We start from the raw sequence: 13,888 nt of genomic DNA, 5'->3' as shown, positions 1-13,888 counted from the left end.
CACACACACACACACACACACACACACACACACACACACACACACACACAGACCGGCAATCAATCATGCAAAGAGACGAACCCTTTAAAAAATCGATAATAACATCACGTTCCAGCAAATTTGTAACCTCGAAGTTGTAATGTTCAGTGAATATTTGCACGTGACAGACAGGTACATATCGAAGCAGGTGAAACATTCCGGTGAGAGTCCCGCGTTTCACTGGCCGAGGCGATTAGTTGATATGTTTTTTTTGTTTTTGTTTTCTTTCTTTTCTTTATTATTTTTCTCTCTTTCTCTCTTTATTTTTTATGGTTTTCAAGGTACATAATCCTTCTTAAATATTCGCTAGGAGAGTGAAAACACCCTCCAAAACTCCAGTGACTTCCACTAAAGTTTGTTAAAAAAACAGTCAAGGGCTCGTATTCTTGAAGTTCTCTCTCTCTCTCTCTCTCTCTCTCTCTCTCTCTCTCTCTCTCTCTCTCTCTCTCTCTCTCTCTCTCTCTCTCTCTCTCTCATCAGGACTATTTTCAAAGATTACAGGCTAACGGTGATTTCCTCACTTTACGTGTAGTACTCTTGTTCAAGTATCATATGAATCATGAAAACCCTTTTGGAAAAGTCCAGTAACTTCCACTAGAGGCTCTTGAAACGTAAACAAAACATTTATGAGTAATGGCTTAGATATGACGCCTAAACGTTTAGGGATCCGAGACCTTACCGCTGTCTTTGGCTCACACTACACGAATCAGAAAGGCAATGCTTCTATGTAAATCCTAAATAAACTCCAGCCACAAAATATTCATCCATCACAATTCTACAATAATTTCTCCCTAGATAAACTCTTTCTGCCGAACCAAAGCCAATTGAACAGAAAAGGAATTATTTTGGGGATAGACTGTATCGATAATATGTCCGTGGGTTAGTGCAGCTCCTTACTCTACCAGACAGAATTCTCAAACGTTTCGAAGTCTTATCTGAGTTACTTTGAACACGCTTTTGAATAAATTGGTGGATTTTCATGGGTAACTTGCTTTTTTTTCATGATTCTGGTGGAACTTTAACGAGGAAACTATTTCAGCGAAAAAAAAGTTAATAATAACATTACTAAAAGTTAATGTAATTTCTCAAGGCTGTTTTCATAATTACAGTGGCCGCTTACGATAAGATCACCATCAATAAAAAAAAAGAAAAAAGAAGAAAACAGCAATAAAGAAGGAAAAAGAAGGAAAACGGCAATATCTATAGAAAAAAAAAACAATATCTATAGAAAAAAAGAAGAAAATCAATACAATCTATAGAAAAAGGAAGAAAACAGCAATATCTATAGAAAAAAAAAGAAAAAAAACAGCAATATCTATAGAAAAGGAGGAAAAAGGCATTATTTATAGTAAAAAAAGATGAAAAACACCAATCTCCATATATCAAAAAAAAAAAAAAAAGAAGAAAAAAACAGCAATAAGAACAAGACGAATCATCTCTGTGTTGTCTGGAAATACATGAGAACCCAACCCATTTCCTAACACGACCCATTCGTAGACGTCTGAGAGGAAGTAGTGTGACAGGAACCCATCTCTCCTTTAAGCTTCGTGTCCTTCCGTAAATTGAAGCCACGTGTGAAAAGTTCGATAACCTTAACACTAACGAGGCCTTTTAAGATCCTCCAATACTTAATTAACCAAGCAGCTTTGGTTTCACACTCTTGCACCGAAATAGAACAGGTGATCTCAAGTTTCCGCGCAATATTTCTCAGTTCATCAATGCTGCTCATCTTTTGCGAACGTCAAGTGAGGCTAACGAAGGGAGAATATCATAAGGTCATTAGTTTCTTCCCAAGTGCGACGTGCGTGACCTTCCTTTAGCAGTGTCACCATTCCTCTCTCTCTCTCTCTCTCTCTCTCTCTCTCTCTCTCTCTCTCTCTCTCTCTCTCTCTCTCTCTGTATGGTCCATGAAGGTGAAATTTAGCTTTACCCTCTAATTCTACAGAAAATGATGATGTAATGATGGGTATGATAATAATCCCTTAGTCGTTGGAACGGTTATATATACCTAGCAGGAAATGTTTCAGAACCACACCAAAGATGACTTAATTTCTGTTATTTTGTGCATCATTTTGTTATTTTTATTTATTTATTTATTTATTTTTTTTTTTACTATTATAATTATTTTACTTTTTTGTATTTTATTCTTATTTTTATATATTTATTTGTTTATTTATTTATTTATTTATTTATTTATTCATTTTTATTTATTTATTTTTTATTTTTTATTTATTTTTTTATTTATTTATTTATTTTATTTTATTTTATTTCTTTTTTTTCTTTTTTTTTGTATAGCTATATAACGTTCCCTTCTATGCGTCTCCACTGACGAAAAATATGATATCGACAACGACGACTACACTTCTCTTTCACTCCCAGACGGCCACAAGTTAATGCTCACCACTGCTACTCGTACTTTCTATTAGTGCCGGGCTGTTGATCGCCAAGGATCCCAGCAATTAGTGAGTCATTGGAAATCGAGTTAGTACCAAGGATAATTATTGCAAAGGTAACATTAACACCATCACGCCAACTCTGGTAACGGACTTCCGCCAGCGGGGGACGCACGAGCATGGTAGTATTGCCGTTCCTATTCGCTGATTGGTCCAAGTGGGTGGTTCTCAAACTTGTTTAAGTCATGGCACTCTGAACTTCTGTGACCTTTTCCTTGGTGCCCCTTACTTATGTAACTCTTTTTGTGGCACCTTACTTTACATTAAATTAGTTTCTACATACAACTGTACCTGTTTAAATTACTTTAATTATATCCATACTCAGACAAAAATTACCATTCAGTATATGCCCTAATATACAAGCATAGAATCCATCAGTACAATAATCAATAGATTAACTGAAGAGTTATAAATGCAGATGTTACATGAACACCGCTAAAATGGAAACAGCTGATGTGGTGAATCTGTTCATTAAACATATTCAACACATCAGATGACGAAAAAGGATTAGAGGAAGCAACTTCTTACAACGATAATTAATTATAGGCACACTTCTGTAACGCTATCTTACAATTGTAAGTTGAAATGATCTACCCAAGACAATATTCATGATTATCCTTTGTCACCCCTGGCCACTGTCTGGTGTCACAGCACACGGTTTTGAGAAACACCCTTCTAAGTGCTCACATTTCCTCTTTCGGACAAAATTGCTTTCTAGTCCTACCAGAATCTTTATTAATTTATAAGATACCCAATCATATATACAAATTATCAGGTATCTTACAAATAATCGCATTTTTTCATAGGAATACATAGTTCACTGCACGTCTGAAAAAAAAAAAAAATTAATCTAGAGCGAATAAGCAGGTGAGAACATCGGCCAGTGGCAGTGTTACCATGTCCGCGTGTACTTAGCTGGTGAAACAGTGTTGCTGGAGTGGATTTGATGGAAAATATTGTGCGGCATCCCTCAGGGTTTTTTTAAACTGATACATCGGATTAGACTGCCCTGTAGCCTAACGAACCGTTGCCTGCATGGAAAGCCACGAGCAAGATTGCCGCACGACTTCTAAGCACCTGTACTGTGTGAACCTCTACTGCAAACAAACAACGTTATTACCAGCCCATCAATTTCAAATCTCCTCTGCAAACAAGAGTGGTTGTAGGTTCTTCTTCTTCTTCTTTTCCTTGTTACGTGTGAAGGAGGCCGGCCAAGAGTACGAACAATATATGAAAAATCAGTCATATTGCCGCTTCTTCCGAGAAACTAATAAAAAATACTCGTAAATAAGTAAATAAAAGTTAATAAATAAATAAATAAATACGAAAAAATACACACGAATAGGAGGCTATTGTAATTCCACAGATGTCTTAATGCTAATCACTAGAAATAGTTTTTTTTTTTTTTTTCACGGGATTACACCATACTACTTCTCACCTTCCTCATAAACTGAGTTTGAGCCTCTCATTACTACAAGGAATCGTTTCTTTTCTCAAGGTTCAGTTGGAGAGACGGGGTGGATGGGGGAAGAGCCTTTTATCATGCTATCCTTTCCCTCATACTAACAGCGTGAAGTATTGAAATCAAACAGTTTAGGTGCTGCTTGTAAATCTAAAGAAAACCTATGACTCATTCTCTCCTGCTCATCTTCGCCTCATCATCCATCTCCTTTTCATCAGTTTCTCCAACTGTTCGTCTCACAAGTTCGATAATTTCCCCTGTGACTGGAGTTATAGAGATGAGGTCGAGAATTCCTGTCCATAACTTTATCTGCTCCCGCATCCAGCTGAGATCCGCTCCCCTCCCCCACCACTGGTTTCATCCTTGCACAACTCTCCCTCACCTTGGCCTCATTCATACTAGCTTGTCTGCGGCTCATCTTTGCTATAATGCGCCTTTTGCTAATGCCTTTCTCTGTCTTGTCTTGGTTTATATTACTTGTTAATACTTGATTTTCTTGCCTCACTTGACACACCTTGTACTTGCTCGCTTTTGTCCTCGATGGTCTCTCTCTCTCTCTCTCTCTCTCTCTCTCTCTCTCTCTCTCTCTCTCTCTCTCTCTCTCTCTCTCTCTCTCTCTAAGCTTTTATATCAGTATAGTGTAAATAAAATCTCTTATTTCGTATACATGCTACACATGTGAATTGCTCTTCCACTCATCAGTTAATGATTAGTATTCACCTTTACTCTGCCTCAAATTTGTCATCTTTGTGACCTGAAAATTCTTGTGTTCGGAACCTGAGAACTATTTTTCTTTTTCCTTCCAAATCCTGCACCTCATGGCCACCTACGCTTCCGTCTGATATATCCGGGATGGTTCTCGGCTCCTGGCAGCCTCTCTCCCGGCTGGAGTCACGGGAAGAAGGATGTGTCCCATGGGAGCCAACGCCTCTCTTCTTCCCTTACGTCCTTCCCTTCTTTTTGTTATCCTTTTCTTATTTTTCATTTTCTCCTCCTCCTCCTCCTCCTTTCCCCTCTTATTTTCCTCTTTTTCCCTTTCCCTCTTCCTCTTAATATTTCTCCTTCACATTATCCTCCTCTTTCTCCTCTTCCTCCTCCTCCTCCTATTCCTCTTCCCTCCACCTCCTCCTCATTTTCCTCTTCCTCCTTCAATCACTTTCTCCCCCTCCTTCTCCTCCTCTTTCTTCTTCTTCTTCCTCCTCCTCTTTCTCCTCCTCTTTCTTTTATACGTTCTCCTCGTCCTCGTCCTCGTCCTTCTCCTGCTCCTCCTCTTCATTCCCTTGTTTCCCTTCTTCATCTTCCTCCTCTCCCGCTACTCTCCTTTTTTTCGTAGAGTGCAAGCTCCTTTTCGTCGATGATCTCGTTTATCATTTTCGTTAAATCTTTATTTGTTTCTCACTTCCTTTTTTTTTTTTTTTTTTCTCCTATTTCCCAATATGCAATAACTCTTGTTCTCCATCTGTCTTACTTATAAACACTTTTCTCTTTTCCATGGAAGGCAGTTTCGCGGCTGTTACTGTAAATGCAAACAGCATTTACCTGGTGCGCGGCGCTCCCTTCCATCAGCTACTGTTAACAAAAGACACTAGTAAATTGGTTTCTATTGTTTACCTATAGGACTCCCTTGTCCTCTTACATCTGCCGGTGAACCAAGAACAATTACTGTTTTATTTGTGTATTGCTTCCATTGTGCTGCGCGTTTGGTTGCCTCGCCCTGTGATGAAAGGCAACATTTGCCTTTTATCAAAGGGTCATATTTTTCACTACAAAGCAAGGGGTCGAATGTTTTCATTGCCCAAAATAAAGGTTAGGAATGACAAAAGCAACGCTCAGGGAAGAAACTGTGGGATGACGGCTGCCCCGATCAAGGCGACAATAATCGGAAGGAATGTTGACGAGTAAAATTAAAAAAAGCGTGAGAGAGAGAGAGAGAGAGAGAGAGAGAGAGAGAGAGAGAGAGAGAGAGAGAGAGAGAGAGAGAGAGAGAGAGAGAGAGAGAGAGAGAGAGAGAATGTTCACTGGTTATGAACTAAACAATGCAGTGAATGCACTGGAATCGTTCACCACAACCACTTCAAAATTACATGGCTTGCTTTATTATCACAATACTGTCGCAGACCATTAACATCACACTGAACTTGAAAATACAGTCTCACTAAAATCACATTCAAAGGGTCATAATCCCTGAATACTGACCGCTGCATTTATTTTTTTCATGTGTATTTATCATAGGAAGCATCATGGACTCGTTTTGAAGTTTAAGATTTATAGTACATGATATATATATATATATATATATATATATATATATATATATATATATATATATATATATATATATATATATATATATATATATATATATATATATAAAACGAGTTTGTTAAATAAAAGTGTGACTATTGGAGATCGTAGTAGTAATTAGTATCGTAATTTGTAATGTAGAGCAATGTGTTCTATTGTAAAATATATAATAATGAAAAAGGAATACATTAGTATATTGTGACTCAAAACATTCCCTGCAGAGGGAAAAGAAAAAAATCAAAGAATACGTTGTACGATAATTTCACCCGGTACTATGTAATCTGATACCACAAAACAATGCTCATTATGGGATCGTTACTCATCAGTACAATCACAGTAACAGTCGTCCATGGAAAGGTGATGTTTTTGCGTAACTATCAGTAATCAGTTCAACTCTATTATCACAGGCTACGTATATTGTACCATTTTTTTTTTTTTTCCACAAACACGAAACGTTATCACATTGAAAAGATAAAAACAGAAAAAGAGATAACATGACAGTAAGTATAATGCTATATATTCCTCAGGATGGGAAAAGCAACCCAACATGTTGCATATTGTACGAAACTACAACTTATTCTTACCAACGCTAAACTGTCTGGGGCTAGGCTTGTATAAAATAAATGGAGATGACAGAACCTAATGGCACCACTCAGTTGGGATTAATAATATTCTGATACAATTTAAAGCAACGATATTCAACTTACATTAGAAGGACGAGGAAGGGGCAGACTCAGAAGACAAGGGCAGCCAGTAGCCGATCGCCGACAGCTGGCCCCAAGTGCAGCAGGCATTTCAGCTTACCGCCGAGTGTAGCGGCAGTGGGCAGGGAGTCGTGGCAGCAGGCACTCTAGCTTCTTTAGTACAATCAAGATGACTGAAGGTTCCATCATCGTATTTTGACAATCTGTCTCCCTGAAATAATGTACGCTTTTGGGATACTTATCAGGCAACATATACAGGCAACATATATTAGTTTTATATTTGAAATTCCCTCTGACTATATTAGGCTGTAGTATTCATTGTTCCCCGTGTGTATTATGTCATTGCTGCCTGTATGTATTATGCCATTGCTGCCTGTATATATTATGTCATTTCTACTTAGTATATGTATCAATTGTAATGATAAGTATTTCCACACCGTATTGAACAGCTACGAACACGACACCGGTGTCGCGTTCGTAGCTGTTCCCTTGTACGTAGCTCCGTTTACAAACAACAGCGTGACTGCTGTGAACCCTTTATAAGGTATATTTCTTCCCTATATTCGGCTAATTTTTTAACCAGGTCTTCAACCATGTTGCTGACAGCATCTGTCCACTGCTGCCCAAAAGGCTGAAGACTTGATTAAAAGATAGACCAAGTTTAGGGATGAAATAGACCCTAAAAAGTATTCACAGTAGTCCTTTGTAAAACAGAGAAGACAGCAGACTGTCTGACAGCTACGTAAAAGGGGACAGCTACGGACACGACACCGAACATTGTGTTGACGTGTAGGCTGCCACAGTACGATCATACAACCTTCAGTCCCCGTGGCCACGACGGCAGCTCATCACACAGTAATTCCAAACGAAAGACATTTGATTCACTTCAGCTTTATTCCCAGCTAGTATGAGTACACCACACATCAATGTTTTCAGTATGTTCTTGTCTCACGTCCCCGCTCACTAACCACACACACACACACACACATAGAGTATAGGAAAACATGGTAGCAGCGTAGCAAGTGACAAGGAAGCCTAACACACCTTCTAGTCAATCTAGTGTTTACCAACCAGCTAAGGGGCTACGGATCCTTGCTTTATTATGTGAAACGTAATCTTATATTCTATAATTGATGTTATATATTATTTATTTATGAACCGGTGAAGTTAACTGGTATTTTTAATGGAATACAATTTATATATTACTCTTAATCTCTTCGTGCCTAAAATGATTCATGTAGCCTCGTCACGCAATAACAGGGAGCTTATTCTACAGGTCATGAAAGGCTTGTGTGTGTGTGTGTGTGTGTGTGTGTGTGTGTGTGGAAGTCCTTATGGTAAAAAGCAAAAATAAGCTGCATTCAAGTGGTCATGGTTCTACATTTGTCCAGTATTCCCTTCAGTGACAAGCGCAACACACTCCACGCCGCAGTCACATCTTTCTTTTGCATCATCTTTACTTCTTTTCCTTTTCACTCCAGTTCTTTTACCCTGCCGTTCATCACTCTAGAAAAACAGTCTCTTTATCCTCATACGTTCTTTCTTTTCTTTCCTCATTATCTTATGTCTTAAAGTCTCTTCTAGATTTTATTGTAATTTTTCTATACCTCTTTATACTCACCTCTTCTTTCATTTTAAATGGTCCTGCCAGTCTCTTTCATCACCTACTGCTACCTGTGGCTCACATTTGAGAGCCATGACTTTCATTTAATGTTACGATCCATTCCCTTCACCACATCAACCTCCTCCTCGAATTTATTTTTCAGTCTTCTTTCTTTAATATTTTTTTTTTTTTTTCAAGCTCTCTCCTTATACTCGTATATCTCTCTTTTACCTTCAAAGGGATACTCTTTTCAATTAATCCAAATGTCACATCATTTTATATTCCTTTCAGCCGCGCCTTTAGTTACTTTTTTTTCTTTTTCCTTTCGAAAGCATACTAATCACATCCTCTCAAGTTTCTCTTTCTTCTATCGTTGCAATATTCTTTCCTGAAAGGCCTCAAAATACTAGTTTTCTTCATTTTTCATTTTTTTCTTCCAGCTCATCACTTCATTACTGATAAAATCCCTATCTTGACCTTTCATTTGTTCCCTTTACACCCCATGCCCCCTCTTCAATACTTATTTTTCCGCCTACATCCATTTAATTATCAATCAATATCTTCACCGACACGCCTCCTTAACCCTCTCACCTCAACCCTTGATCCGTCTCCCTCTCGCTTCATCCCTTTCTTCTCATCCATCGTTTTGTCTCCTTCGACCACGATTCATCTCTCATAAGTGTCTGTCACGTGTGTGTGTGTGTGTGTGTGTGTGTGTGTGTGTGTGTGTTATTACCTGTGGACCATCAACAGACCTGATCAAGAGTTTCAACAAAGGTAAAATTAAAGAAATCAACGGAAAATACTGTTTATTAATCAGCAGCAACGTGTGAGGGAAGGGCCCTCCATACAACACTCTCCCAGTGCCGCACAGGCGCGACACTGGCACCCCTGGCACTGCTAGCACCTCTGGCACCACTAGCACCTCTGATACCACTGGCACCTCTGATACCACTGGCACCTCAAGGAACACTGGTGCCATAGGTACTTCCGACACTATTGGCACCACTAGCACCACGGATACTACTGGCACCGATGTAAGTGTTCAGGCTGAAAGTGTTCATCCTAGATAATACTTTGGCATCTGTACCACAACACAGTGGCGATCACTTGTAGTGTTCCTGAAATGTCTGGTCAATTCAGCCAAATAAACAGGCTGTTTTACATAACAACATAATAATGACATACATATGCCTACAGGAAGTGTATTACTTCTTTTGAAGACAATATGCCTTTTAATAACATCCATCCTCGCCGTGGCAGCGAAGTCCTAAGGATACACTAGTAAGGGACACGGGAAAGTTCTTTGTTCCGAGCTGAACTGTAGGTAGACTGACAGACTTTGTGCGTTGGAAGCCGTGAAAGGAGTTCGAGAGAAAAAGGATCAGCTCGTGAACAATGTAGGTTGGGGGATAGGGAAGGTATGGGCAGGTATGGGGATGAGAGGGAAGAAGGGTACATCAAGAGGTACAATAGTGTTGGCGGTGACCGCCATCACCGGGACCACCCCGCTATAGTGGCGGCGCTCCAACATCCCCACGTCTCCCCTTGAGGAGAGGTTGGAGGCGGCCAGCCCAGCACAGCTCAAGGTCGGGTCAAGCCCTTATCACAGATCCTCCCTCATGACTGACCGCCGACACCACCCTGCGTCGTCGCCACGGCACCCTGGTGTGTGCCGCAATAGGGTGACAGGCTTCTTTAGACAACACCCACTAGCTAAAGCGTTAAGGGATGCCGGTGGTCGTGTAGCGCGATAATGAAAGCATCATGAGGTGACTGAATAGACTTGACTACGGTGGTGGTGGTGGTGTCACAGTAACTGGAACGGCTACTAAAGGCGTGGCCGTGTGATATGTTGTCAACACCACCGGCCGCTTGTCTAACCAGTTATTAAGTATGCGAATATTCCCAATGAAGAAGGTCAGCTTTTCAGGGCTGCCTCCAGTGCCAGGATACCTACAAGTCACTGGTGTTTTGCTTGTCCTCGACAGGAGCGCGACTTTCAAAAATGATTTTACTGAGAGCATCTCATGTTTCATAGCGAGCTGAAAAAAAGCTTATTGCATACATATATGGGTATACATATGTGTATATATGTAGATACAAGTCTGCAGATGACTACAACGATAAATGCATTATGTAAATGATTCACTAGAGTACAGGAATACAGGCCCTGTCGCTGCCTGAATACAGTGCGGGACGTGTTCACACCGAGAGTCTCCACGAGGCGTTCTTGCTGGGAGAGTCATCTGGATCGTCTCGACAGTGGCTAGCCAAGTTCATGAGTGATGGAGACCTTGCCAGAGGTCACCTCACCGGCAAGTCCCTCGGCTCAGGCTCCGTGGTTTCATCATCTTGGCCGTCGCCTTCCTCTATTTCCCATATAAATCTTACTGATGAACTGCCCGACTCCTGCCTCTGACTAATATGAGGGTGTCTGAACGGGTTGGCGTAGCCATGCATGGATGGCTGCCCGCTGCTGGTTTCATAGCCGTCTTCCTCACTCTCCAGGAAAAGCGAGCGCTGGCCGCCGCCCGGCACGCTGAGGCGCCCCATGGGCATGTCCTCGTCGCCGTCCTCGTGAGCGCTGCGCCTAGTGATGGTTCCGCCGCTGTCCGTAGATACAGTAGAGTAGCGCCTCATTGGCCAGCGCTGGATGCCGCCACTCAGCACGGAGGAGTTCGTGGACACCAGCGAGTCACTTCTTGTGGTCACTGAACCGTTGGACATTCTTGGCCGCGTCCATCTGACGGAGGGGTTGGAGGCGCGATGGTGGCGGAAACACTCGCTCAACAGAGGGTCATCAGAAGACGCTGATGAGGCGGAGTCCTGACGAAGACACTGACGGCACCGAGAAGACGGGCGATCCATGGGCGTTAGCTTGAAGGACACTGTGCTCTCCCGCCGGGGGTTGGAGGCCCGCCGCTGGTCTGACGGGAGAGGTGAGGTGACAGGCCTGCCGTTCCGAAGGGAGCACACAAGTTGGTTGTGGCCACAGGCGCCACACTCCGTGGCGTAGCTGTACAGGGAAGCCGTGTCTGGCTCAATGATGCGAACTGGTGTCGGGGCGTGGCCATTTCCCATTTTAGGATTTAGGGAAGAGCGAGAGAAGGATGGTGTGGCTGGACTGGGCGGACGCCACCAACAAACTATTTTCAGCACCTCTTTGCTTGCCGTTTCATTCCGGTATACATAAATAAAAGGACTAGTACAAGAGGAGGACAAAGCAACGCAAATTACCAGCTCGTTCAGGTAGGGAATGTCTTTTGTCCAACCACCAGCTTCACAGATTTTGAAAATAAAGTATGGCATCCAAGACGTCACGAAGGAAGCGATAACAATGACGGCTGTCTTGACTGCTCTGCCTTCCTCGCGAAAGAAGAGTGAAGAGAAGCTGGTGTTGGAGGAGCGTCGCCGATGTACCCGAGTCTTGCACCGCACAGAGTTGTGGGTGCCACCAGACTCTGCCACAGAGGGACAATCTGGGATGATGATCTCCGCTGGGTTGTGGCCGAGGCTGTGGCGCCGCGTCCGAGCTGAGTTGCGCTGTGCTGCCCTATACATGTGAACATATATCCAACACAGTACGAACAGCGGTACCAGAAAGCCACAGAGCGCGAGTAGCACAGCATAATATAATCCAAACTTGATAGGGATCGCAGGTACCACGTCCTGACCTGCCGAAGAGAAAGAAACCAGCGTTAGTTAGGAAAACTAGCAACATTACCCTTAACAAAACTCCAGCTGCCCTAGGTCTGGCTTAGCTGTCTTTTTCAAATGATTATTACAATGCAGCAACTGGTGTGGCAATATAAGGTAAGGCGACACGTGTTAATGCATTGCAGCGAACTCTAAGTGAATGAAGACGCCCATACAGAGGTAGAGATTTTAATGAAAAGAATTACTTTTGACTCTTCCCTATTTTGAAATGTACAACTTGCGATGTGTTCCCATTCCATAGACTGACGAAGCCCCAACATGCAGTTAGCGTGTGAGCAGAAGGAACTAGCACAGACGATGCAAAGTTGGCTGAGAACGAGATATGAAACTTCCTGTCCTGATTCTTAATAAGGACACCCAAGAATGTTCAGTATTGTATTAAGGAGGTTAGTGCTATTAAAAATGAGTGGGTCATCTCTTAAGTAAAGGTGGCGTCTGACTGATAAATGCAATGTGTCGGTCTTTGAAGAGCACCAGACTACACTACCCTTGTTCTGTCTAAAAATGATAGGGAGATGTTCTGTAACATTTCATGGTAAGTCATAGAATTTCTAGTGACACGGGTTGTTTGTCAAAGTTTGTTGAAAACTAGGTAAATTCGTCAGTCAGAGGATGGTTAGAATATTCATGATGAATTCAGTGAGGCACAATAAGAGAGAAGAGACCTATGGAATTTTCCTTATTGCTCACGTTTACACAAAACATTCAACAGAGGAGCATAAATCGCCCAAAAAGGGGAACTTAACCTGAAGAGACTGAGATGTCGCACATCATGAGAGAATATTCTGAAAAATAGAAGAATAATTCCACAACTTACAAAAGTTTTCAAATTGTTCATGATCACTAAAATGTTTCACAGAAGCAAGAGCTGAGAATATGATACACATAATTCAGGTTATAAATCTAGAAGAGCGAAGACATCCGAAATACTTTAGTCAACGGCAAGACATATCACCTCACCACTTTCAAAAGTTAGTCAAGACACAATAAAGAAAGCCCCTGCGGGAAGCATTATATAAGAATCTTGTTAAATACAGCTTTACAGACAAAAAGAATGGAAAGTCACTCCTCAAAGACAGTAGTTTAAAGGCTTAGTCCTTATACTTGTTGCAAGGTGATTTTCAAGTTTACGGAAATTAACACACCTGAGCAGCAGGGTCGTAAGTCAGGAAACACTGATCTCAGGGACCACAGAATGGATTCTGTCATGACTATATGCCTTTTGAGAGTGGGTGTGAGGGAGGGTAAAGAATACATTTTTATAGCATACAATCAAGTTAGAAAGTGAAGGAGCAGAGCGGGAACCCGGAACCATAAAACTGTAAGATGTTAGAAAAGCCAACTTTACAGATCGATGAAGTGAAAATGGTTCCGCACGGAAAAGAAAGATTAAATAGGAAAAAAAAAAAAAATTAAGGAGAAATGCAGTTTTAGAAATATCGATATGATTTTTTATTTAATTCTTCGTGAGTCACAAACAAGAATATAGAGTGTATTCCTCGTATATATATATATATATATATATATATATATATATATATATATATATATATATATATATATATATATATATATATATATATATATATATATATATATATAT

At 41.0% G+C, this 13,888-nt stretch overlaps 1 protein-coding gene and 1 long non-coding RNA gene across 2 annotated transcripts in view; both read right to left on the bottom strand.

Annotated features, from left to right (window-relative positions):
• LOC135105435 (uncharacterized) overlaps positions 1-7,165 on the bottom strand; it is a 55,445-nt gene extending 48,280 nt beyond the window's left edge. Inside the window, exon 1 of the long non-coding RNA XR_010270840.1 lies at positions 6,966-7,165. This is a non-coding gene — a long non-coding RNA (uncharacterized LOC135105435). The remainder of the gene's footprint in view (positions 1-6,965) is intronic.
• A 2,195-nt stretch (positions 7,166-9,360) lies between these two features.
• The window catches only part of LOC135105781 (beta-1 adrenergic receptor-like), a 141,419-nt gene continuing 136,891 nt past the window's right edge, over positions 9,361-13,888 (bottom strand). Inside the window, exon 5 of the mRNA XM_064014259.1 lies at positions 9,361-12,242. Coding sequence (XP_063870329.1) covers positions 10,873-12,242 — 1,370 coding nt within the window. The 3' untranslated portion in view covers positions 9,361-10,872. The remainder of the gene's footprint in view (positions 12,243-13,888) is intronic.

This window comes from Scylla paramamosain, chromosome 12, assembly GCF_035594125.1.
Source record: "Scylla paramamosain isolate STU-SP2022 chromosome 12, ASM3559412v1, whole genome shotgun sequence".
In the NCBI taxonomy this organism is placed as follows: domain Eukaryota; kingdom Metazoa; phylum Arthropoda; class Malacostraca; order Decapoda; family Portunidae; genus Scylla; species Scylla paramamosain.
This window is presented reverse-complemented; position numbering and strand designations above follow the sequence as displayed.